Raw genomic sequence first — 23,786 nt, forward strand, 5'->3', positions numbered from 1 at the left:
AGCGTGTCGAGGAAGGGGGGGGGGGTGGGTGTACTGTGAGCGGCAGGCTACTGACAAGGTGGGGGGTGGGTGTACTGACAAGCGCGGGGTGGCTCGAGGTGGGCCGGGGTGGGGTCAGGCAGCGGACAGGTGGCAAGCGCTAGCGAGGAATATACCCTGTGATTCGATGCCAGGAGGTTGCACGTTGCCGCCGGCGGCGGCTGTGCACGTGCGTGTGTGCCCCATCCACCCCCTCTCCCCCGCCCCCGCAGGCCTACCTGGCCTTTGGCGATGCCAGCTACCTGGACATGTTCAAGGAGGTGTACGCCGCCGCCATGACCAACCTGCAGCTGGACCCGCAGTGGAACGGGCACGTGTGGTGCGTTGCGCAGTGACTTCGCCAGTAGCAAGTGGTTTTTAAGCTGTTTGCGGAGATAACGGCGCAGGGCGGCGTGGCGGCAGCTTGCGTAGGGCATTTGGGTGGGGTGGGTGGGGTGGGGGGCACGGCATGCGGCAGAAAGCGGAGGCGGGGGGCGTGACGGGAGCCGCGGCTGCGCGCCGCGCAATGTTTGCCCGTGGCACGGTTGTCACGCGTGCCTTACCTGGCGGCGCCGCGCTGCACTGTGCCTGCAGGCTGGTGGATGTGGACATGCAGGCGGGGCAGGTGCTGCACCCGTACGGTAAGCCAGCAGGGGGTGGCTGGCGGCTGGAGGGCACGTGTTGCGGCACGGGCAGGTACCAGTGACAGGAGCTTGGCGGCACGGCGGCCCACCGCCGCCTCTGGCATCTCACCTCTGCTGCTGCTGGCGCCGCCGTCCCTGTGCAGTGTGGAGCCTGGGAGCCTTCTGGCCTGGCCTGCAGGCGCTGGCAGGCAAGCCGCCCCGCGTGCCCGCTGCCAGGCCGGCCGGCCTGCACCTTGCGGGCAATGGTCAGGAATGCCGCTGCTGCGGCGCGTCTTCTCCCTGCATCTGATTCGCCCTGCTGTGGTTGTGCTGTGCGGCGGTGCAGGCCAGGTGGAGGAGGGCACCGCTCTCCACGCCAACTGGACCTCCGCCTGGAGCAAGTTTGGGTGGCTGCCGGAGATGTTTGATGTGGGGATGGAGAACCGGCACCCCACTGAGACAGGTGGGCCAGGTGGCGGGGGCCCTCCCTCCCTGCGGCCAGCCTGCTGCCTCCCCGGCCGCCCTTCTGGGCGCCGCCTCTCCCTCCCAGCTCCAGCCCCAGCCCCGGCCCCAGTCCAGCGCCTGCCTCCCGCCTGCCCGCCCGCGCAGGCTACCCGCTGCGCCCCGAGCTCATGGAATCTACCTTCCTGCTGCACGCCGCCTCTGGCGACGAGCGGCTGCTGGGCATCGGCGCCGCGCTGCACCAGCAGCTGCGCGACAGGAACCGCGTGGCCTGCGGCTATGCCAGCGTGGGCGACGTCAGCACGGGGCAGCTGGAGGTGGGGCTGGGCTGGCGGGTGGGCAGGCGGGGCTGGCTGCGGGCGGCCCGGCTGGAGCGCCAGGCCCCACTTCACGCCTGCCCTGCGGCCTGCGCCTGAAACCTGCAGCTCGCCGCCTCGCCGGCGGCAGCACAGAACAGAGCTGCGGGCATGCCGTAAAACGCATGTTGTACCGCCTGCTTGTACCGCCTGCATGTACCGCCTGCATGTACCGCCTGCAGGACACCATGGAGAGCTTCTTCCTCAGCGAGACGGTCAAGTACCTGTACCTCCTCTTCTCCAACGCCTCCGCCCTGGTGGACCACTTCGTGCTCAGCACAGAGGTGAGCTGGCGGGGGCGGGCGCATACCTCTCGATACCTCTCGTCACCCAGCAGGGGGCCCAGGCCTGAGGCGGGAGCGGCTTCAGGGCTGCCTGCCCAGCCAGGAACACCTGCCGCAGCTTCCTGGCCGAGCTGCGCTGGTATATGAAAGCTGTGCTTGCTTTCATGTATATGCTTTCATGTATATGAAAGGGCTGTTATGTATGTATGACTGTGTGTGGTGCAGGGCCACCTGCTGCCTCCCTTCCCGGATACTCTGGAGGAGGCGGACAGCGAGGCGGGCGCCCTGCTGCTGCACCAGCAGCGCCACTTGAACGCCAGCCGCAACGCCAGCGGCACGCCGCAACCCCGGGGCGGTGGCAGCTCGCGGGGGGCCGGCCCGCCGCAGGGCAGCCCATTGGAGGAGCAGCAGCAGCAGCTGGAGCGGCAGCGCAGGGCGCAGGGCATGTGCTATTGGAGCGAGGCCCCCGAGCGGCGCAAGCAGCAGGAGCAGGCCGGGCAGCCTGCGGCGGGCGGCGGCGGCTTCAGCGGCGGCCAGCCGGAGGTGGATGAGCGGTGGGCGAGCCAGGTGGCGCTGTGGGTGGCGGACAAGTGCCGCCACCTGTGCCGCCGCGACCAGCAGGCAGCCACGGCGCACCAGCAGGCGGCGCAGGCGCTGCACGCGGCGCTGCCGCTGCTGCCGCTGCCGCCCGGCGCGCCCGGCCTGCTGCGCCAGCGCCGCTGCACGGCATGCCGCGAGGTCAGCGCCGCTGTGCGGCACGCCGAGCTGGCCAAGGCGCACGCCAGCCTGCAGGCCAAGCGCGCCAAGGAGGCCACGGCGGCGGCCAAAGTCGGGCTCAGCAACCTGCCGGCGGTGGCCGCCAGCGGCCTGGCGGTCAACCGACAGTTCCTGTGTGTCATGGAGGTGCGCGGGTGGCCTGGTGGGGCGAGGACCGTTGCCTTTTGTCTTTTATTAGTGGGGTTCAGGCGAGGCCCGAACTGGGATGGGGTGGCTTGGGGGCCTCGCCGGCCCGACCACAGGCGCCGGACTGGCGCCTCCCGTGCCGGCGACGGCCGCATGCCCGGCAGGCCGCGGGGCGCTGCCCCTCATCTCATGCGCCCGCTCCCTCCCCGGCCGTTTGCCGCGGCTGCAGGACACGCGGCGGGGCTCCCTGGGGTGCGGGGTGTTCAAGGAGATTCCCGCCCGCCAGATCCCGCAGTGCCGCCTCAACGCTCTGCCTCAGAACTACATGCTCATACAGCTGACCGACCCGCCGGCAGAGGCGCAGGCGGCGGCGGCCGCGGCGGCGCAGCAGCAGCAGCAGCACGAGCCGCCGGGCTGTGTGGCGGAAGGTGGGGCCCGCGCCGCGCCCTGCCCTGCCCTGCCCTGCACTACGCTGCTTCTCTGCGGCTGCGCCTGCCGGCGGCCCCGGCTGGCTGTGCCCGCCTGTGGCGTCAGCCACGCTGCAACGCTGCCCTGCTCTGCCGCTGCTGAGGCTGGTTCTGTGGTGCTGCAGGAGGCGAGGTGGCGGAGGCAGCTGTGGGCTACCAGGCCACAGTAGAGATGGTGCTGCCAGACGGCGGCAGGCGCCGCTTTGAGGGCATGCTGGCAGACTTTGGCCCGGTGTTTGAGCCGGGCTGCGCCGAGGAGACACAGGACTGGGAGAGCGGCGGCGGCGGCGGCCATAGCAGCAGCAGCAGCAGCGATGGCGCGGGGGGCGCAGAGCAGCCGGCCGGCGCGCCGCCGCTGCCGCCGGCGCAGCCGCAGCACTACCGGGGGCGGCGGCTGGAGGTTCGGGAGGGTGGCGCGGGGGGGCAGCACCACCGGCTGGTGTATGTGACCGATCCTGTGGAGGAGGAGGACGATCCTTATGCAGACCCAGATGAGGAGGAGGAGCAGCAGCAGCAGCAGCAGCAGGCGTCAGCGGGAGCCAGCAGCCCCGGCACGAGCAGCGGCAGCCGCGCAGCCGGCGACAAGGCGGCGACGGCGGCCGCGGCGGCGTCAACAGCAGCAAAAACGGCGGTGGCGGAGGAGGAGGAGGAGGACGAGGAGGTGTATGAGGATGGGGAGGACGACTCGTACAACGGCTACACGCCAGCCGGAGGCGCGGCCGCCGACTTTCCGTCCATGGTGCTCTGCTCAGCAGAGGCGTATGCCGCGGCGTCAGACCCCCTTAACGCCTGCTCCAAGCTGCGCAACGCGGCGCAGCTGGCGGGCCGAATCGCCGTGGTGCAGCGCGGCGGGTGAGCGCGCTGGGCGGGCCGCCCGCCGGCCGCGCCTGCCGTTGTCCTGGCCGGCTGCTGCCGCCCCCGCATGCCTGCCCTCCTTTACAAGCATGCCCACGTGCACGCGCGCGGCGCACATACATATGCTTCCAATGCGCCGCGCTGACAGCCCCTCTGCCGCTGCCGCCTGCACGCCACGTGCCCTCCCCGCAGCTGCATGTTTGTTGACAAGGCGCTGGCGGCGCAGCGGGCGGGGGCGGTGGGCGTGGTGGTGGTCAACACAGAGGACCAGCTGATGGCAATGGGCACAGACCAGCAGGGCAGCCAGAGCGACGTCTCCGCGGTGCTCATCCCGGGGGCCGACGGCGACGCGCTGCTGGGCGCGCTGCACGCGGCGGCGGCGACGGTGCCGGCGGCGTGCGGCTGCGGCTGTTCTCGCCGCGGGAGGCCGCTGCGGCGGCCGCCGCGCACGACCGGTGCGCGGCAGCGGGCGGGCTGCGCGCGGGGCGGGGGCCCGCGGGCGGCCGTGGCGCCGCGCAGGCGGTGCAGCAGCAGGTGGAGCTGGTCATGTCTCCCCAGGCGCAGCTCTGGCTCTTCAACAAGGTGGCGGCCAACAGCAAGGACCCCAGCGCGGCCTTCTCCAAAATCCTGGGCCAGATACAGGCGCACTTCCAGACCGCGGCGCTGAGCGCAGACGAGGAGGAGGAGGAGGGCGGCGACGAAGAGGAGGGCGGCGCGGAGTGAGCAGCTGCTGCAGGCGGGGCGCGTCCCACGACAGCGCTCCGCCTGCGGTGCCGCCGGGCTCTCCCGTAGCTCCCGCCCCTTGTTGCCTCTGCACTGCGGTGTACTGCCTCCTGCCCTGGAGGTTGTGCCCTACATTGTTCCTATCATATTGCGCTGTGGGACTGAATGCAACGCCCCGATAGTCAGGGCTGCTCGGCTAGCAGACGTGCGCATTGAGCGGGTGGAGGCTGGAGCGCGGCACAAGCAAAGAGCTCCCGCAGCTATCCCCGGGCCGCCCGCTGCCTTGGGACTTTACACCAGGGGGCCAGTTGGCAAGGGTGGATCAAACCGACACTGCCAGGGATTCATGGCTGCGCCGCCGTTCCCGCAGCTGGTGCCCCGCTGCGGCAGGCAGGGCGGCTGCATGGGTGCTGCCCGGCGCAGCGGCGCCGCTGCCGTTGCCGACGTGCCCTGCTGCGGGCTCACTCCCGTCGCTGCCTTTCTCGCTCCCGGCATGGCTGCCTGGCGGCGGCTTGTGGCCGCTCAGCTCCGCAGCCAGCAGGCTCTTCTGGCTGGCGCTGGCTGCGGCGACGGCAGCTTCTGCTCGCCGCTTCGTGCGGCTGCCCAGCGGGCCGTAAGTGTCGTAATAGAATTTGAACAGTATCAGCGCGAACCCGCAGGCTGCAGGAAGTGGGCAAGGGAGGCTCTCTTGCTCTGCATCTCTGGAGGCTCTCCTGACGCTGGCAAGCATCAGGCCCTAGCGCAAAAGTGTTTTGGACTCACCCGTCTCTATAGATTCACAGATCCAGCCGACCGTGGCCTTCTCCAGGTAGAGGTACACCGTGATGAACAGCAGGCCGATGGTGTAGAGGATGAGGTAGGCGTAGCTCAGGTCGGCCGCCGACTTGGTGCGCCACAGCTTGATCAGCTGCGGGGCGGGGACCCGGCGGCGGCGGCTCGTGAGATCATGCAAGCAGGAGTTTGAGGGCCCATGGAAAAATGCAGGGGACGTGCGCTGGCTGCAGGGCCAGTGCGCTGGAAGCAGCAGCGCGCCCGGAGCATGGTGCTGGCACCAGCTGTCGGTACGGCCGGGCAAGCGCGCACCTGCGGGGCTTGGCAGATGGCCAGCACCACGCCGCCGATGATGCCCAGAATGTTGATGACGGTTTGCGAGGGCATGGCGGCTAGCTAGGGTGCACCACACTGCAGCTAATGGGTCGCTTCAGCGTCCTCGCTGGTGCGACGGCCACGCAGCGCACCACCGCCCCTTGCAGGTAGCCGCCGTGCAGCGGCGGTGCCGCTGGCCTCACCACCGCCGGGCTGCCGGTGCTTGCTACCCGCTCGCTTATCCTGTGCAGTCTCTGCTGGATGGAGGAGCTGTCAATGGGCCAGCATGCGGATGCCGAGCGGCAAAAGTTGCAAGGCCACAGACAATTGGTGTCGCAGCAGAAGTGTTGGTCCGGATCAAACAGTTGCTTGCGGCAATGGCTCCTGCAAGCCTGCCTGGCAAGGCAGCGGCGATCATGGCACCGGCTTGCCATTGTCCAGGTCGGCTCCGCGGGACCCCTTTGAAGACTAGCTGCCCTGTCGCTCAGGCCACAATGTGGAGTTAAGATCAAGATGCTGGAGAGCTTATGAACGCCAGCAATCGCCGCCGAGCGTTTGCCCCCCGCCGCCCCGACCCCACAACGCGCTGCCACCACCTGACCGCACTCAGCAGGCCTGTGTGAGGAGCGGCGTTACCACCAGCGGCTATGATGTCTGAATGAAAGAAGAGGGGATCCAGGAGGGGAATGAAACAAGCCAACAGTAGCCGAACGATAGCAGGGGGTCAGGTTTCGTGCGTTGCGTTTTGCGTTCTTCTCTTCGAATGTGCGACCCGGCATGCCTTTGGGGGAAAAGTGGGGGGCAGGCGCCAGAGGGCGAGGTCTTTGCGGGTGCCCTCCCTGGCAATCAATCAATCCAATCAAAACGACCTGCCGAGCGTTTGCAGTACGAGAAACAGGGGGAGAGGGGGCCCGGGGGGGGGGGCGGGCCGGGGAAGGGGTACAAAACAGGCGCGCCGGCACGGGCGCCGCGCGGGCGCAGCCGGCCCCGGCATCGGCGCCAGCTTGGGTTCGGTTTGGGGCGGCTCACTTCAGCTTGAGCACCAGGGTGGTGACGTCGTCGGTGCTGCCGGCCGCCACCGCCTGCTTGTTGAGCTCGGCGGCAATGTCGTTGCAGGGCTTGGAGGCGAGCTTGGAGCAGATGGCCACCACATCCTCATTGCTGCAGGCGGGCAGGGGGCAAGGGCAGGCAGGGGGCAAGGGCAGGCAGGCAGGGGGAGGGTTGGTGGGTGAGGACCCAGAGTGTAAACGCAAGCTGTGGCCTCGGCCAGGCAATATACCAAACACATGCACACATCGACGCCAAACAGGCGGCGTCGCTGAGGGCTGCATGCGCGGCCGCACTACACGGCCGCTGGCAGCACCTGCGCCGGCGACAGCCTTGCTGCCCCCTGCTCCCGCCCCGCAGCCCCCGCACCTGAGGCCGCCGCCGCCGCCACGCTCCTCGTTCGCCAGCAGCCCGTCTGACGACACGATGATCCAGCCATCCTCCTCTGTGAGGTCGGTGACAGAGGTGTGGGGCTCGGCAATCACGCCTGGCGGGTGGCGGGGCGCGGCGGGGGTGCAGGGGTCGGGGTGCAGCAGGCGTCACGTAGGGCCCGAGAGCGGAGCTCACAAGGGCGGGCAGCCGGGCGTCGGGAGCGTCGCCGCGGCACGGCGCAGCCGCCCGGCCGGCGGCCGCACAGCTGCCTCGCACGCACCACCTTCACCACGCCACCACATCACAGCAGCAACGACGCACACCTCCAGAGCACAACTCTTTTTTCCCTCTCCAGCGCGCACACTAGAAAACCACGCGCCCACCCACCCACCCACCCACACACATACATGCCACCCCACACCGCCCCACACCATACGGCTCACCAAAGCCGGAGGCGTAGGAGTCTGAGGCGTAGAAGGACACCCCCTCAAACTGGTCGCTGCCCTTGAGGTACGCGTCGCCAAAGGCGCGGGACAGCGCCAGCAGGCCGCCCACGCGCCAGGTGCCGCCCACGTAGCGCACCTGCAGGGTGCCGGGTGGAGGGGGGAGAGAGTGGGGAGAGAGTGGGGAGAGGCGAGGTGGCAGGGCTGGGGCAGGGCAGGCAGGGAGGGGCGGGCGGGTGGCGGGCAGGTGAGGAGGCAGCGGGGGGTGTGCGGGGAGGGAGGCGGCACGGCAGGCCAGGCAGGCCAGGCAGGCGGGGCAGCAGGCGGGGCGGCAGGCGATGCGGCAGGTGTGACTGTCAGGGAGCGCGGCGGCGGGCGCACCAGCGGCATCTTCTTGTTGGGGTTGTACCGCTCGATGCGGTTGCGCTCCACCTCGTTGTCTGCGGGAGGCAGGGAGGCGGGGCGGCGCAGGGGCGTCGTGCATTGGGTGCCGGGAGTGAATGCAGGCGGACACTTGCCAGGCGGAGCGCACACGGGTGAGCTTGCGCTGCCACGCCGCTGCTCCTGCTGCCGAGACCGCGCCGCGAGCGCATGCACGGCCAGAGGAGGAGGAGGTGGCAGGTGGGTGGGTGCGCACCTGGCACGTGGTCTTCGGTCAGCTGGATGGCCTGGCCGCCGCGCACCAGCAGCACGCGGGCATCCCCCGAGTTGGCCACCAGCAGCTGGCTCTTGCCCTGCAGGAGGCGGGGAGGCGGGAAGGCGGGGGGTGGGGGTGCAGGCGCAGGCGCAGGCGCGAGCGCGGGCGCGGGCGGCAATGGGCAGGAGGCGCTGCTTTCCCGCGAGGCGCCGCCGCGGGTCGGAGAGCCCGCGACAGGCGGCAGCTGCCGTCGCCGCCGACGGCCGTGGGCTCATCACTCATTTGCGCCCCTACAGCTGCGCACGCCCCCACAAGGCCCTTGGAGACCCCCACCTGGTGCTTGTAGATGAGCGCCACGGCGGCGGTGCTGCCGCACTTGCTGCCGCCGATGCCGCGCTCGCCCACCATGCCCATGAAGCCGCCCTTGGGAGCCAGGATTTGCTGCGGGGGGGGCGGGCAGGGGGGGCCGCGGGGCGTGGGGGACAGCGGCGGCGAGCGCAGGGCTCGGCGGGGCGGGGAGGCAGCCCATGCGGGGCTGCCGTGCCAGGCTGGAAGCTGTGCGGGCTCGGGTTTGGGCCGGGGTGCGGGTGCCGACACACGCCGCCGCCCCGCAGCCCTCAGCTGGGCGCCTCGCTTCCTTCCGCAGCCTGCCGCGCCCGCGGCGGCCGCTTTCCCTGCGGGGGCCCCACCCGCCGCCCCACCTTGTCTGCCTGGATGAATGCCTCGGTGATGGCCTTCTCAGGCGCGTTGGCCCCCTGCCAGTACTTCTCCACATACTTGAGCAGGTTGGCGGTGAGCCAGTCGGCCGTACCCGCGCCGCCGTGGCCGTCAAACACCGCGGCGTACACCTCAGGCATGCCCTCCGCCACCGCCGCCTCCGCCACCTGCGCCCGGGGCAGGGGTTGGCCGATGCGGGGTGAGTGGACGGGCAGGCAAGGGGCAAGGCGACCGGCAGCAGTGTGTACAGTTGTTGGCGCATAGGAAGAACGGGCGGCTGGGCGAGCATGCAGCCCTGCAGCGCGCCTCACCTCTAGCTGGTAGCGGTCCTCGTTCTGCTTGCTGCAAGGGGGAGCAGGGCGGGATGGGGGGGGGGCGGCTCAGCAGCAGGCAACAGCGTGGGTCGCGCTCCGGGCCACAGGCAGCGGCGGCAGCGGCGGCGGGGTTTCAGCGCCTGCGGTTGTGCGCCCAGCTGCAGCGCAATTCATGATCTGCATGCACTGCACTTGCCGGCTCGTGCCCTGCCGCGTGTTGTAGCCAGCGTCCTTGAGCTTGACTGCCACTGGTGCGGCCGTCTTGGTGGCTCCCTCTGCCTGGGCGAACACAGGCCGCCTGTAGGAGACCCGCTGGCTGCACGGGCGAGCCGTGAAGGCCCGGAGGCAAGCAGAGGACATGGCGCGACTGTCACCAACACTGGATTCAGCTCTTGTAGCGTCTGTAGCAGCGCGCAAAAACTATCAATGCCTCCGCCCGAATAATTCCGAGCTGCGCCGAACAGCGCAACTTCACTCATCTGGGTGATCAGACTGGCGCCACAGCGTGCGGCGGCAGCATGCTGGGCGCACTCTGCACACTGCATCCTTACAAACAGCCCTCATGCTGCACAATCAATCCGATCCGATTCACACGCTCAGCAGCTCCGCGCATAGTCCTCGCACGCCCGCTCAAAGTCCCGCATGCACCCCGAGGGCACCACATCCGCCAGCGCCGCCGTCAGCTTGCCGCCGCCCAGCTTGATCGGCACCTTCTGCAGCAGGTCTGTCAGGTCGTCCTCGCTGAACCGCCGCTCGCTCTGCAGCTTGGGGCCCAGCTGCGCCGCCAGGGCCTGTGCCAGGGACAGGCCCTTCCCCACCTTGACATCCTTCAAGTACCTGCATGGCCGGGAAGGTGCGTGGGTGGGCTCCGGAATGCGTGGGCAGCGTGCTGGGCAGGGAACGGCGCAGGTGAAGCAGCAAAGCAAGCCGCATGTGGCAGCTGCAGCCAAGGGAAGCACAGCCACGAGGCATGCTGCCCCCCTCTGGAACTTGGCACTCTCAGCAGCTGACGCCGCAGGATCGGGGGCGCGCCAGGCCCAGCTTGCCACACCTCCCCTGCCCACCACACGACCCTCATCCGGCAGCAGCAGTGCGGCCCTGCGCAGGCGGCCGCGCCACTCACAGGTGCCAGCCTGCCACATCGATGTACACGTCCCCCCCAATCTTGCCAGCCAGCTCGTCGTACGGCGTATGCCCGCCGCTGCTGCCCGCAGACGTCACGAAGCTGCTCAGGTCGAGCCAGGAGCCGATGGGGCTGGAGCTGTGGGCCCGCACGCAGCGGCGCTGAGCGGGGCGCGGCGGGGCGGCTGCAGGGGGCGGGGAGAGGGCAGCTGGGTGTGCGTGTCGGTCGCCTGGGGGAGAACTGAGGGTGCGACGGCGGGCAGCGAGAGCGCCGGCAGCGCAGGCGGTGTGCCCCCAACCCGGCGCCCCTGGCCCGCTGCGGGCGGCGCTGCTGGCTGATCGCACCCGTGGATCGGAAACACGTCCTGGGTGGCCGTGCTGGGCTTGCCGCAAGCCTGCACGAGAAGCGGGATGCCAGAGGAGCAGCCATACTGGTTTTCTCGTGCCGGTGAGCCCAAAATTGGGGAAAGTTGGCTCAATTGGTTGTGGGAGGCAGCGCGGAGCACATTTGAGGTCCCTGTTTTATGAAAGATTTGGCCAGGCTGGCAGGTTGGCAGCGCAGCGGTCGCGGTGCGACAGTGCCTCCCGCTGGGGCACTCTGGTTGCCTCAGCTGAGGTCCGCAGGGGGGTGCTGCTACCAGTGAATCAGTGAGTGATGCTCCAACGAGAATTTGGGGCGGCTCCAGTGCAAACGCCAGCGCGAAACTGGTGGAAGAAAACAGTCGGACTGTAAAAAGGCATGCGGCAAATGCACAGCATAACCGGAGGTTGGCTGCACGTTTAATGCGTGTAATCTATTCATTCTTCACGGCAAGGTTCAGCGCCTTATTACGGTCACTCTGGCCAAGTACGCTGCGGAGGCGACGGTACCCGCTGGAGCCGCCGGCGAGGCAAGCGTCTCCCGCCAATCCCTCCCTACAAACAATTTGCTGCGTTCCCAGCTGATCGCCCCCAACACCACCACCAGTTCAATGCACACGCTGCAGGGCCTTCCAGGAAGGCCCCCGGGCGCCTTCCTCTGTGCTTGGTGCGGGCGGCGGCGGCGGCGGTCCTGGCCCCGCCCAAACACAACAGGTGTTTAGGTAGCGTTGGGGCCCTGTTCGCGCAGCCCGCGTGCGGTCTCTTTGTGCCCTTCCGACCTCCTGGCCGCTGTGAGGGTGGGCTGGGGCCGCCGGAGGCTTTGTGGTGATGGACCCACCGACCGGTCTCTGAGAGGACGGGTCTCGCAGAGGATGACCCTTGCTGCGGGGCGCTGCTTGGTAATAGATGACGATGACGTGCACGGTGCACGGAAACAGGGGCGGGATGCAAAAGAGGCCCTTCAAGGGCATTTCATGCCCCGCATGTTTGCCAGATGTTTGCCGGCAGCTGGCTCTGACCCCTCCCTTTCAATCACGTGATTATTTCACTGGCATTCCCTATTTACAAGCTTGGGCATAGTGCACAGCCGCCCAGCGTGTGACACCATGAGAGTACGCTAGCCCGCTTCCCGCGGTGAGACACCATGGGGGTGTTCAGCGTTTTCACCCTTCGGCGTAACAACAGCTTCTCTCGGGATGGCAGCAGGCGGGGCAGAAGAGAAGGCAGCCTGCGGGTGAGTGGAGTCCTCTCCCGCCACGGGCTCGCGCGCTCGCGAGCTGCTGCTGCTCCTCCTCCTCCACCTTGCCAGGACAGTGCAGCGTCGTTTGGTTGGGAGCCCGCCGTCGCACAGGGCCACCCCGTGCTGCCGACTGGCGGGCCGGTGCCGGCGTGCGACCCGAGCGCGGTGCCCTGCTGCTCGTCTCTGGCACAGCCCCGGCCCTGGCCCCCAGCCACACCAGCCTGCAGCTCTGCGCCTGCCCGCCTCTGCCGCCCGCCGCAGTCCCCGGCGGCACGCCGGCCGCAAGCGAGCCTGGCCGCTTGGCCCGCTGTGTGCCACCCGCTCGCCCACCCGAGAGCCCGCCGCTGCCCCTGCTGCAGGGTGCGGGCGCCGAGGAGCCGTCCCTGGGCAAGGACTCCTCCACCTCCTCAGCCGTGTTCGACCTGGAGCTGTCGCAGCGCGCCGGCAAGGGCCCCGCGGAGCTGCTGGCGCGGCTGGCGCCACCTGGGCACGCCGCCGACGGCGGCAGCGCCCATACCGGCGGCGACCCCTCGGCGCACCTGCCCTCGGGCCTGCTTCAGCGCATCGTCTACCTCTCCCGACCGGTCATGGAGTTCGAGCTGGACGTGAGCGGCGCGCGCGGGGTGGCGGCCTGCCGCCTGCGCCAGTCGCGGCAGGCGCCGCCACGCCACGTTGCTGGCACGCCACGGCAGCGGCTCGGGCTCCGCCGCAGCCAGCCAGCCGCCTCCCTCTCGCCCCCTGCCTCACACCCCGTCCCCTCCCTCGCCCTCGCTGCTGTCGCCTGCCCCCCGCCGCAGCTGCTGCAAGACCTGCGGGCGCTGCGCCCCACCTGCTGCCGAACACCCGACGGCCAGCTGGACCTGTCTGCCCTGGTCACGCAGCTGCAAGGCCTGGGCTACGCCTGCTACCTAAAGCGCAACAACCCAGGTGCGGCAGCGCGGGGGCGAGGGCGGGGGCAGCAGCGGAGGGGGGGAGGCGCGCAGGGCCGCAGGCGCGCAGGCAGGCGCACCCTGTGTCGAGCAGGTGCCGCGGAACCTACGTGCTCGCCGGCGGCGGCTGCTAGTGCATCGCCCTCCCACACACACACACACCTCCCCCTCCCCCTCCTGCCCCCCCCTGCCGCAGCCGACCCCGCGCACCGCCACAACGTGCAGGCCAGCTGCCTGGAGAAGCTGCGCCACGAGTCGATCGTGTGCGCGGGGCGGCGCGACGGCAGCCTGGCGCACTGGTGCGTCGTGGACCCCCGCTTCCGCGAACAGTTTGCCATTGCGCAGCCCACCCCCGCCTACGACCGCTGCCTCAGGGCGGTGCCGCTGGAGTTTGTGGGGACGCCGCTGCGGCTGCAGGCGCTGGTGGAGGTGCTGTGCGGGCAGGTGGCCCACGCCTTTGCCTCCTCCCAGCGCACGCTGCCGCCCTGGCGCAAGCTCAAGTCCCAGCTGAGCAAGTGGTTTGACCCGGAGGAGATGCCGGGGCAGGCGCAGCAGGCGCAGCAGGCGCAGCAGGCGGCGGCGGCGGCGGCGGGCGCGCCGGCCCCGCTGCCCTCGCCCTTTGCCCAGGCGCCGCCGCTGCCGGCGGCGCCCGGCGCGGGCGCCGCCGGCGGCCCCGCCGCGGCCAGCAGGCAGTCGCTGCTGCAGCTGCAGGCGGCGGCGGCGCTGGCCGAGAGGCAGAGCAGCGGCGGCGGCAGCCAGAGCTTCTACGAGTCTCTGGCCATTCACCAGCAGTCGATGCGCCTGCAGCAGCAGCAGGCGGCGGCGCCGCAGCAGCAGCAGCCGCATCGGCGCCCCTCCCTGGAGCTCCTGCAGCAGCAGCAGGCGGCGGCGCAGGAGCAGGGGGTGGCGCGCGAGACGGCGGCATACCTGGAGGCGGCCTGGATGGCGGCGGCGGTGGCCGACGGCGCCCCAGGCACCCGCGCCGCCGACCGCAGCTACCGCCCGCGGCGGCGCGCGGGCGCGGTGCTGGGGCTGGGCCAGCTCGGCGGCGGCGCGGCGGGGCCGTGGGACGGCCAGGCCGCGGCCGGCGGCGGCGGCGGCGCCAAGCCGGGCCTGGGCTTTGGCGGCCTGGCGGCGCCTGCGATCGACCTGAACGCCAGCGGCAGCTGGAGCGATCTGTCCACTATTCTGGAGACGCGCAGCAACAGCGGGGCCAGCAGCCCCGCGGCGGCGGCCCTGCTGCTCGCCGCCAACTGCCAGCTGGGCGCCAGCGGGGCGAGCCGGCGATCTGCCGGCAGCGGCGGCAGCGGCGGCACGGTGCCCGCGCCCACCACGCTGCACCAGCGCGGCATGGGCCTGGCGCAGCGCTCCTCTGCCGCCGCCTCGGCCGCGGGCAGCTGCGGGGCGGCGGGCAGCGAGCAGGCCTGGCCCTCGCCTGGCGCCAGGTCAGCAGGCGCCAGCTCAGCAGCGCCCCCGCACCCCCTGCCGGCCCCCTCCAGCGCGGCTCCCTCCTGCCGCAGCTCCTGCGACGGCCCCAGCCTGCGCGCCGGCAGCGGCGAGCTGGGAGAGGCGGAGAAGCTGGGGCGGGTCAGCGGGGAGGGCGAGGGCGGCACCAAGAAGAAGGCGGTATCGCTGCTGGCCAAGAGCCTGAAGAGCGTCAGCCTCAAGCTGACCCCCGGCAGCCTCCTGCCCATCAGCACAGGTGCGGCGCCGGCGCCCGCCCGCGCAGCGCCGCTGGGACGCCGCAGCACGCCGCCCTGCCTCGCAGCCTGCCTGCCTGCATGCCAGCACCCGCCGGGCGCGCGCCGCCTGCCCGGTGGCCAGCATCCGACCCTCTGGCATGTCCCCGCCTCCCCTGCTGCCGCCTGCCGCAGTGCGCTGCCTGGGCCCCGCCGGCGCCGTCACCACGCAGCGCAGCTGGTCCTGGCGCTCGAGCGGCTCGGAAGGCAGCGAGGGCAGCCGGCGCGGGCGCCAGGTGCAGCCGCTGCCCTACCCCCTGCCATAGCCCGGCGGCGCCAGCCCACCGCGCTGCAGCACTGACCCTGCCCTGTGTTCGCACACCACTCCCAAGCTCCAGCCCACCCAGGCTGCCCCACTGCTTCCCTCCACGCGTGTGTCTGCCCGCACTGCACTGCCACCCCTTGAACAATGCCAGCTGCGCGCCAGCCAACAAGCTCCCAGGCCCACCGCCCATTGCCATTCACATATGTATCGCTTTCTTCCCCTCCAGCGCTGCTGCCGATGGCGCGGCCAGCCTCAGCACCCTGCCACCCCCGCGGGCCCGCATTTCGGCCGCCACCCTCTGCCTCTTCATTCCCTCTGTCTCCTACCCTGCGCTTTCCATTGGATCTTGAGAGCTGCATGCACCGCCCGTGCGTGCTGCTCTGCCCCAGGCCCATCCCTCTCCACCTCTGCCCCGCCCACCTGTGCATCAGGCATTCCCATTCTACGCTTGTCGACCGCACCTGCACGCATGCCTCGCCCAAACGGGCGCCCCACCGACTGACCCCGGCCCTCCGGGCTCCCCTGCCTTGCCAGTGCCTCGCTGCGTCCCTGGCCTGGCCCCTTCGGCACTATGCCCTTCCGCCGTCCCCTCTCAGCCCTGCCCTTTCATTGCATCGCAGAGAAATGCACCCGACCCCAGCCATCAAGGAATTCTTTGTTCAGGGCCGCACCCCAGCCGCCTGCTCCTTTTGAGTCCCCCTCTCCTCCTTTTGTGAGACCTGTTGGGGGTGTTTTGCAGGCAGCATCTGATTTCTGCCACAATTTTGACCAGCGCGAATAATCTTGGGGCCCTTACCCGCCCGCTAGAACTAGGCCAGCACAGGAGTGTAATGCAGCAGCCGCAAGATATGGGAGAGCGGAGACGAGGGGGATGTTGGTACCTTACAGGAGGGCAGGTCGCCGCAATAGCTGGGGAGGGGACTGCCTTGCAGCAGGTGCAACTGTGGTGCCAGGGGTGTGACTTTCGTGTTGCATCACAGATGCGAGTTCTGGAAAGGATAAACATGCAGCAAGGGAAACTGAAAAGTGAACAGAGCCGCCGCTGCGCAATGCAGCGCCGCATGAAAGGATGAATTGCTCGGCGTGCCGCAGGAGGCTCGGCGTGCCGCAGGAGGCTCGGCGTGCCGCAGGAGGCTCAATGAATGAATGCTAAGCGCTGAGTAATCAGTGAAAGGGTATCACAAATCTGTATGAAAAAAGTCGAGGCAAGATGCGGCGCAGCGCTTCTCAGCGCTCGCCCGGCAGCAGCGCGAGGACGGCACAGTGCAGCCGCAGGCCCGCAGGCGTATGGGCATATCGTGTTGCCAGGTGTTGTTCAATTATCCAGGGATAATGATGTGATGATCAGGGGGCGCCGGTGCCAGCACGCCCATCTACAGCGCTGCACCAGACATGTACTTGGCCTGGAATGCCGCCCAGGTGGCGATGCCCTCGGCCGCCAGCCGTGCCTTGTCCAGGCTCAGGGCGGGCGGCCTGGACGTGGCCGTGCCCACCTGCAGCACACAGGCAGAGATGGGGAGGCCAGCGGCTGAGCCTCGCTGCCGGCAGCGAATGCAGTGTGCAGGCAGTTCAGGGCAAGGCCTCAGCATCGTGCCGCGCCAGCTCAGCTGGCGCCGGAGCGGAGAGGAGCTCACCTGGTACATCAGGCTGCCGTCCAGCAGGGCGCCCCGTACCTTCCTCCACAGGAAGGTTTGGACTTTGGTTGCCATGCTGTCGGTGCGCGAGTTGTTCTGCTCCGCCAGCCTCTGCACGCGGCACGGAACGCAACGGCGTGAGGCAGGTGTGTGAGCGCCGAGCTGGCAGCTGGGGAGGAATGCCTCATGGTGGGCTGGCAGTTTGCTGGTGCGGGCCCAAGGGCCCCACTCACCCGCTTGTCGATAAAGCCCAGGTGGTACAAGAAGAGGTCTTCTTCGGGGATGTTCATGCCGCCCTTCCGCCGGTTCTGCGGCAGCCCGGTGCGCGGGCGGCTGCTGGAGCTGCCGCTGCGCCGGCCCCTGGTCTTGGCGATGGGCTGGGCAGGGCCGGGCACCTCGGCTGCGCCTCTGCTGCTTGGTCTCGAGCCCTGCTTTGCCCGCCTGGCTGCCCTGCTTGCTGCCAGCGCATGCCCGACGCCCGCGTCCTGCTCCTGTGTGGCTGCTGGCGGCGCAGGCGCAGCTGCGGCCACTGCTGCTGCTGCGGTGCTGGCGCTCCGCAGCTTGAGCCTCAGCTTAACAGTGGTAGGAGGCGCCACTTCATAGCCGTGCCAGATGCGCCGCTGGGACCGCGCCATGCTGGCGCGGGCGGCGCGAGCGGCGGCGGCAGCGCGCCCAGCCCTCTGCTCCACCTCCTCCTCCTCCTCCTCCTCCTCCTCCTCCGTCGAGGGCATCTCCCCCTCCTCGCACTGCTCCATGATCGCCCCCAGGCGCACCATGGTGGATGCGGCGGCCGTACTGCAGTGGGCGGACTCAGCGGCCAACATCGCAACGTCGCCTGCCGCAGCGCCTGCCACCGTTGCTGCCGCCGCCACTGCCGCCGAAAGCGGCTCTGTTGGGGCCTCAGCAGGGGGACCGCCGAGGCAGAAGCCCTCCATGAGGATGTCGTCGATGTCGAAGGTATCGTCCGTGGCGGCTGCAGGCGGCGGACACACTTTGGGCGCAGCGCCGCGGCCGGGGCTGGCAAAGAGCGGGTCGCCTGCTGGGTTGATATAGGACAGGAACTCATCATCGATGCAATTGACCTCCACGGTCCTTGTAGTCCAGTAGGATTCGGTTCTCATGTCCAGAGGGGCGTCTGCAGGCAGGGAGGCGGGCAGAACCAAGTGCAACACATTTTTGGCGCCTCGTGCCTGCCGCCAATTTGTCTTTCTGGCCGGCGTCCTGCCCAGGCCCCGGAACGCGCCGCCTGCTTGCTAAATGACATCAGGGGCATATAGCAGGTAATTCAGCGCGGGTTGGGGTCACCAGGCGTTGTGTAGCTGCATGCCCGCGGAACAACAATCGTCAGACTCGGCTCGGACTTGCCGTCCTCAAAGACGCCGGGAAGCGCAAAACAATCATTTGTGATCGCTGGGAATGCAATTGGGACGAGCGGGGGGGTCATGGGCGCGAGGGATACTGAAGTCTTACACTTTTGGCACTTCATGAGGGGGCCTGGCGGCCAAGTGTCAACGCGTTTCCTGGGACAAAGAGCGATTTTGCAAGTCCGGAACGCGAGGATGTCTCAAAGGCAAGTGGCCGAGCAGAGAATTGATTATCCTGAGGAACCGGCGGGGAGCTGCAGCATCATGCTGACGGCATGTCATGTGTGGGGGCACGTGCCCGGCTTTCCTCCCGGGTGACAATGTGAGCAGGCAGGCTGTGTGGCTGCCACCCTGCCCCTCATGCACTCACCCCCGCGCCATCGACGATCGGCGCCGCCTGGCCTCGCCCGCCCGCTCCCCGCTGTGCCCCTGCTCTCCAGCCGCCTCCGGCTCGTGCGACAAGCTGCGTTTCCTGCCCGCCTTGCCCTCAACCGCAGCCGCAGCCAGCTTGCGCTGCAGGTACTGTTGCAGTGCCACCGCATTGTCGTGCTGTGTGACCTTGGCACCGTAAACCAGAGTCAGCTGCAACCGGAAGTGGGGCGGGGCAGCAGGCGGCGAGCCAGGGCGACACTGCCTGCTGGCACCTGGGCGGTCGGGCTGTTGCATTCCTGCGCCTGCGCATCCGCAGCGAGGAAGTGGCTGCTTTGGCGGGCAGCACAGCGTGCACACACCGGTTCTGCGGCTGCACCTTTGCCCCGCGCGCATCCTCTACCAGCGGCTGCCAGGCCTCCGCCTCCAGCTCCACCCAGTAGCGCTGCCGGAACTGCTGCCACTCGTCGGCATGGGCGTGAAACCACTTGCGAAGCTCCGTGCTGGGTGCCACGCCCTTGCTCCAGGTCTGCGCATTGGGGTGCCGCGGCGGCGGATGGACACACGCACGAAAGCTGGGTGGTGGGGAGGAGGCCGCGGACGCCTTGGCGGCCCACAGTGGGCCTTTGCTGCCTCGGAGCGGCCTGGGTGGGCCTGGGTGGGCCCACCTGCAGGGGCAGCGCCTCCTTCTTGATGCCTCGAGGCCACAGGGCATCCACCAGCACCCTGCGGCCGTCGCCGGGGGTGGCCGCCTCGTAGGCCCGCTTGAGCTGGATGCTGCTGGTGGCGGCCATGTGGCTGCCCAGTTACACTTTGTGGGGAAGAAGGGCTATCAGGACTGAGTCCAAGGAGGCGGCAGTCGGCGCCAGGCCTGAGTCAGCATGGCTCCATCTCCCTGGCCTCGCATCTTAAGCCGCGAATCGAAAGAAGCTGGGTGTTTGTCACGCTCCGCTGCCCACCTTCTTGATGCCTGGCCTTTGCCACCTCGCCGTTGCGCCTGCCCGCCGCCCGCCACCCCCTGCCCGCCAGCCTGGCGGGTGTCATCGGCGGTGGATTCAAGGCCCCATCGAGAAAGCTGATACGGCAAACTTGATCTGCCCAAAGCCGAGGCCCTGTGCCCCTACCGACACCACTAGCAGTGCGCTCTGCAGCGGCTAGGGCTCAATGCTTGCGTTTCGGCCTGCATTGCGCTAGGCAGCCTCATGCAGCCCTGGGCAGCGTTGCTGCTGCGGCGGGGAGTGCAGCCCCCAGCAACAACGTGCTGCCGCTCAGCTGGGGCCCTGGAGCCCTGGGATGGGCTGCAGCACGCGCTCAGCACGCTGGCGATGGGCGTTACAGCAGCCGCCGATCCGGTTCCGGGAAGGCAGCAGCGCGGTGCCGCCACCAGCGCCGCCGCCGCCGCCCAGCAGCACGCCCCCTCCAGCAGCGGCCCAGACGCTGCGCAAGCCGCGGAGCACGCCACCGCGCTGCACCGGCTGCAGCAGCAGATGCGGGAGGCGCTGACGCGGGGGCGGTGCGGCGAGGTGCTGCGCCTGCTGCCGCGGGACGGCGGCGCCTCGCCTGCCGCCACCCGCTGGAGCCCGCAGCAGCGCGCCTCCCTGTATGATCTGGCCCTGCGTGCCGCCGCCGACTCAGCCGATCTGGAGGAGGCGAGGCGGCTGGTGGGGCGCATGTGGCGGCGCGGCGTACCGGTGGGCACGGTGGCGCACACCGCCATGCTGCGGGCGCTGTGCAGCGTGGGGCGCCACGCCGACGCCCTGACCTACCTGGCAGGCGTGCCCACCAAGCGCCAGCGCACCCACATGTACACGCTGCTGATGCGGGCCTGCAACGAAGCAGGTGGGCGGCAGCGGCAGGGGAGGCGGAGGGTGCTGGCAGCCTGGCAGGGCTGGCGGCACGGCTGCACGACTGGGGCTGGAGAGAGGGACGGCATGGATGCTGAGCCGGGCGCCTGTTGGCCCTCGGAGAGATGCCGGCCCAGCCCCTCAGCATCACCGCTTGGTGATGTGCATGTGTGCGTGTGTGTGTGCGTGTGCGGTGCAGGGGCGCTGGGGGTGGCGCGGGAGTGCCACGACATGTTCCTGCGGCGGCGCCACACCCCCGACGCCCGCCTGGCGGCCGAGGTGGTCATGCTGCTGGGGCGCAGCGGGGAGGTGGCGGCCGCGGAGGCCGCCTGGCGGCACGCGCTGGGCGCGGCGCGGGGCGAGGAGGAGCACGCGTGCCTGCACGCCGCGCGCGCGGCGGCGCTGGCCCGGGCCGGCCAGCTGCCGGCGGCCGTGGCGGCGCTGGAAGCGATACTAGACCGCTTTGCCGACCTGCTACCTGTGGATGCATCCTTCTCTCTAGACAGCGGCGACAGTGGCGGCGGCGACGGCGACGGCGACCAGCAGCGGTGGCGGGAGCAGGCGGCCCACCCGCCGCCGGTGCGGTACATGCAGCACGCGCGCAACGCGGTGCTGGCGGCGGCGCAGGCGGCGGGGGACGCGGCCGCCGTGCGCCGCGTCACGGGGCTGGCCACCCTGCGGGGGCTGCCCCCAGACCTGGCCACCTACCATTCCCTCCTGCGCGCCGCCATCGCGCACGGCGACGGCCTGGCGGCGGTGCAGGTGCGGCGCCATGCCCAGGGCCTGCCGCGCCGCCGGGCCTGGGCTGGTCCCTGCCGCGCAGCTGCGGTCGCAGATGCGCCCGCCGCGCCGCCGCCCGCCTCGTCGGCCATGCCACCCCCGCCCTGCCGCTGCCGCTGCCCGGTGCAGGAAGGCGTGGAGGAGCTGCGGAGGCTGGGCATGCGCCCCACCCGAGAGACATACTCCATCCTGCTGAGGGCCTGTGCCGGTGAGCGGCCCTGGCCGGGCCTGGGGAGGCCTGGGGAGGCCTGGAGGAAGGGGAGGCCTCGGCGCCCCGCTCCTCCGCAGGCCAGCTGATGCCGGCTGGTGCAGCTCAGCGAGGGGTGTTCCTGTGCCTGCATGCATGCATGCATGCATGCATGCACGCACGCGTGGCAGCCTGCCTCCAGCGGGCACGGCGTGGCCGCAGGCCGGGGCCGACCGCCGCCGCCCCCCGGCCACCTGCGCCCCTGCCGTGCAGTGGAGGGCGACCCTCAGGCCGCCCAGGCGGTGTTTGATGGCATGCCCGCCAGAGGGGTGTCGCAGACGAGGGTCCACCACAACGCCCTCCTCCACATCTACTCTCACGCGGGAGACCTACAGGTGGGCCCGGGCGAGGTGTTGCCACTGGGAAGCCTCCCGGGGCGGCTGCCCGGCAGCTGCCACGCAGCGGGCTCGACACGTCGCCGCCAGCCTGGCACGGCGCCGCCCCTTCCCAGCTGATCCCAGGCGCAGCAGGGCCGCCGGGCCGCAGTGCTGAGGGTGGCGAGGGTGGCAGCTTTGGTGTGATGAGGGCACTCCTGTCCGATTTACGGCTCCCATCCTTGCTTTCTTCCCCGCGCGCTGCGCTGTGCAGGGCGTGGATGGCGCGTACCGCCGCATGCGCGCCGCCGGCTTCGCCCCCGACGCCTCCACCTTCCAGGCTCTGCTGTCCAGCATCAAGCACTGGGCGGCGCTGGAGAGTGAGCGGGGCTGGGAGGGGAGCCGCTGCGGGTGCTGGATTTGGCTGCTCTGCTGCATGCGGCACCTGGCAGCCGCAGCCGCAGCAGCAGCAGCCCCAGCAGCCCCAGCAGCATGTCCTCTCTGGGCTTGCCCTGTGCGCGTGCCCACGGGCTGGCCCCTACGCTGCCGCCTGCGCCTGCCTGCAGCCGCGGCGCGGGTGGAGGGCGAGGGCCCTGCCCCGCAGGTGGAGCGCACGATGCAGCGCAAGGCGGCGGGGGCCCTGCTGGCGGGCTGGGTGGCCGACCTGGACGCCGCGCGCCCCTGCCAGCTCACCCCCGCCCTCTTCACCACGCTGCTGCACGCCTACAGCCAGTGCGGGGAGATACACAGCGTACTGCTGCTCATGCGGGACGCCTGCGGCTGCCAGCTGGCGCCGGACACCAGCCGCCAGCTGGATGCCGCACCCTGCGGCAGCAGCGGCAGCCGCGGTAGCGGCAGCAGCGTAGCAGGCCGCGCGGCAGCGGCCGACGTGCCGGCAGCCAATGCAGCGGCAGGCGGCGGGGCGGGAGGGGAGGCGCGGGTGGCGCGCAGCAGCGGAGACGGCGAGGCAGCACCGCTGGCTGCTGACGTGCCGCCCGAGGGCGGCGGCGGCACAAGGAGCGGGGCCGAGGCAGCCGGCAGCAGCGGCGGCGGCGGCACCGCACCGCGGGCCGGCCCGCTGAGCCAGAGGACGCTCCAGCGGGCGCACCTGGCTCCCAGCCTGCCTGTCTTCAACGCCGCCATCGGCGCCTGCACTCGCGTGGGGCGCTGGCACATGGCAGACGCGGTGGCCCTCCTGCACTCCATGATGGTGGGCGGCGGCTGGCCCTGCTCCCATACGCCCGCCAAGCTGCCTGCTGCTGCCGGCCAGATGCCGCGCCTCGCCGGCAAAGGGATGCACCCCCGTCCCTGGCTCTGCTCCCAGCATGCCTTGATTGCTGGATGGAGTGCGCTGCATGCGCCCGTTCACTGCCCGCGCGGATGCTCATGCAGCGCCAGCGTCAGCGCCAGCTGGGCATGAGCCACGATCCTGTGCCGGTGAACGTGCGCGCGAAGCGCACGACACCCAGCGACGCAGCAAGGCACGGCGCTGGCAGGCAGTCAGCCTCACCTGCCGCAGTACCTTAAGTGGTGATCCCCCTGTCCTCGTTGATGCCAGCGACACCTGTCACGTGTCTCTGCCATCAATGAGGGCAGGGGCATCAGCACTGAACGCTCTCTGAGGCAGGCATGGCTGGCTGCCTGCCAGCGCCGTGCCCGCCTGCTCGCCCCTCTGCTTCTGCCAACCGCCTGCCTGCCCGCCTGCCTGCCCGCCTGCCTGCTTGCAGAGCGCAGGGCTGTCCCCAGACGTCCACACCTACACCTCCCTCATCTCCGGCTGCGCCTTTGGGCGGCAGGCGGCGCTGGCGCGCGAGCTGTGGCGACAGATGGAGGAGCGGGGCATACGCCCCAACATAGTCACCCACAACGCCATGGTCAAGGTGTGGCTGGGGTGGCGGTGGTGGTGGTGTGTGGGTGGTGTGTGTGTTGTGCATGTGTGTGTGTGTGCGTGTTTGTGCAGTCTGTGGATGGCACGTCTGCCTGCTGCGGCGCTCGCTGCCGCGCTGCGTGGGTGCCCCTGCCGGACCACACACCCTGCCCTACGCCCCTGCACCGCCTGCCGCTGCGCTGCCCTCCCTGGCCGTACTGAGGCTGGCGGGTGGCTGTACCGCGGCTGTACCGCGGCTGTACCGCAGGTGGAGCTGTTCACGTATGGCGTGGATGCGGGCACCGCCTACCTGCGCCGCATGGTGCAGCAGGGGCTGGACCCCGACCGAGCCTCCTGGAGCACGCTGCTCGTGGGTGAGATGCAGGGGGGTGGTGTGTGTGTGTG

At 70.2% G+C, this 23,786-nt stretch overlaps 7 protein-coding genes across 7 annotated transcripts in view; 3 read left to right on the forward strand and 4 right to left on the reverse strand.

Annotated features, from left to right (window-relative positions):
• Positions 1–1,710, forward strand: part of CHLNCDRAFT_7049 (hypothetical protein) — a gene marked incomplete at both ends in the record, with an annotated part of 2,993 nt that extends 1,283 nt beyond the window's left edge. Inside the window, 6 exons of the mRNA XM_005845046.1 lie at positions 252–340; positions 613–659; positions 806–864; positions 1,002–1,104; positions 1,251–1,420; positions 1,642–1,710. Coding sequence (XP_005845108.1) covers positions 252–340; positions 613–659; positions 806–864; positions 1,002–1,104; positions 1,251–1,420; positions 1,642–1,710 — 537 coding nt within the window. The remainder of the gene's footprint in view (positions 1–251; positions 341–612; positions 660–805; positions 865–1,001; positions 1,105–1,250; positions 1,421–1,641) is intronic.
• Positions 1,711–5,013: 3,303 nt separating this feature from the next.
• On the reverse strand, positions 5,014–5,849 carry CHLNCDRAFT_137479 (hypothetical protein; the record flags this gene model as incomplete). Its single annotated transcript, XM_005845163.1, has 3 exons — positions 5,014–5,351; positions 5,454–5,598; positions 5,775–5,849. 3 exons carry the CDS (start codon positions 5,847–5,849, stop codon positions 5,014–5,016), a joined length of 558 nt encoding a protein of 185 aa, XP_005845225.1.
• Positions 5,850–6,802: 953 nt separating this feature from the next.
• On the reverse strand, positions 6,803–9,667 carry CHLNCDRAFT_137480 (hypothetical protein; the record flags this gene model as incomplete). The annotated part of the gene is made up of 9 exons (XM_005845164.1): positions 6,803–6,938; positions 7,194–7,311; positions 7,640–7,778; positions 8,021–8,079; positions 8,277–8,373; positions 8,610–8,717; positions 8,978–9,160; positions 9,305–9,335; positions 9,495–9,667. The coding sequence occupies 9 exons, from the start codon at positions 9,665–9,667 to the stop codon at positions 6,803–6,805; spliced, it is 1,044 nt and encodes a 347-aa protein (XP_005845226.1).
• Positions 9,668–9,903: 236 nt separating this feature from the next.
• Positions 9,904–10,859, reverse strand: CHLNCDRAFT_137481 (hypothetical protein; the record flags this gene model as incomplete). The annotated part of the gene is made up of 3 exons (XM_005845165.1): positions 9,904–10,144; positions 10,431–10,568; positions 10,831–10,859. 3 exons carry the CDS (start codon positions 10,857–10,859, stop codon positions 9,904–9,906), a joined length of 408 nt encoding a protein of 135 aa, XP_005845227.1.
• Positions 10,860–11,883: 1,024 nt separating this feature from the next.
• Positions 11,884–15,805, forward strand: CHLNCDRAFT_58711 (hypothetical protein). Its single transcript, XM_005845047.1, has 6 exons — positions 11,884–12,023; positions 12,389–12,634; positions 12,827–12,956; positions 13,155–14,403; positions 14,479–14,660; positions 14,833–15,805. The coding sequence occupies exons 1-6, from the start codon at positions 11,934–11,936 to the stop codon at positions 14,961–14,963; spliced, it is 2,028 nt and encodes a 675-aa protein (XP_005845109.1). The 5' UTR covers positions 11,884–11,933; the 3' UTR covers positions 14,964–15,805.
• A 2,647-nt stretch (positions 15,806–18,452) lies between these two features.
• CHLNCDRAFT_14449 (hypothetical protein) lies at positions 18,453–19,108 on the reverse strand (the record flags this gene model as incomplete). Its single annotated transcript, XM_005845166.1, has 3 exons — positions 18,453–18,542; positions 18,709–18,858; positions 18,998–19,108. Coding segments are annotated over 3 exons (351 nt in total), but the record flags the coding sequence as incomplete, so codon positions are not given.
• Positions 19,109–20,044: 936 nt separating this feature from the next.
• CHLNCDRAFT_54108 (hypothetical protein) overlaps positions 20,045–23,786 on the forward strand; it is a gene marked incomplete at both ends in the record, with an annotated part of 4,174 nt that continues 432 nt past the window's right edge. The window contains 8 exons of the mRNA XM_005845048.1: positions 20,045–20,168; positions 20,373–20,935; positions 21,083–21,161; positions 21,414–21,535; positions 21,789–21,894; positions 22,081–22,724; positions 23,242–23,394; positions 23,650–23,755. Of these exons, the coding sequence (XP_005845110.1) occupies positions 20,045–20,168; positions 20,373–20,935; positions 21,083–21,161; positions 21,414–21,535; positions 21,789–21,894; positions 22,081–22,724; positions 23,242–23,394; positions 23,650–23,755 (1,897 nt within the window). The remainder of the gene's footprint in view (positions 20,169–20,372; positions 20,936–21,082; positions 21,162–21,413; positions 21,536–21,788; positions 21,895–22,080; positions 22,725–23,241; positions 23,395–23,649; positions 23,756–23,786) is intronic.

This window comes from Chlorella variabilis (genome assembly GCF_000147415.1).
Source record: "Chlorella variabilis unplaced genomic scaffold CHLNCscaffold_19, whole genome shotgun sequence".
NCBI classification, from domain to species: Eukaryota; Viridiplantae; Chlorophyta; class Trebouxiophyceae; order Chlorellales; family Chlorellaceae; genus Chlorella; species Chlorella variabilis.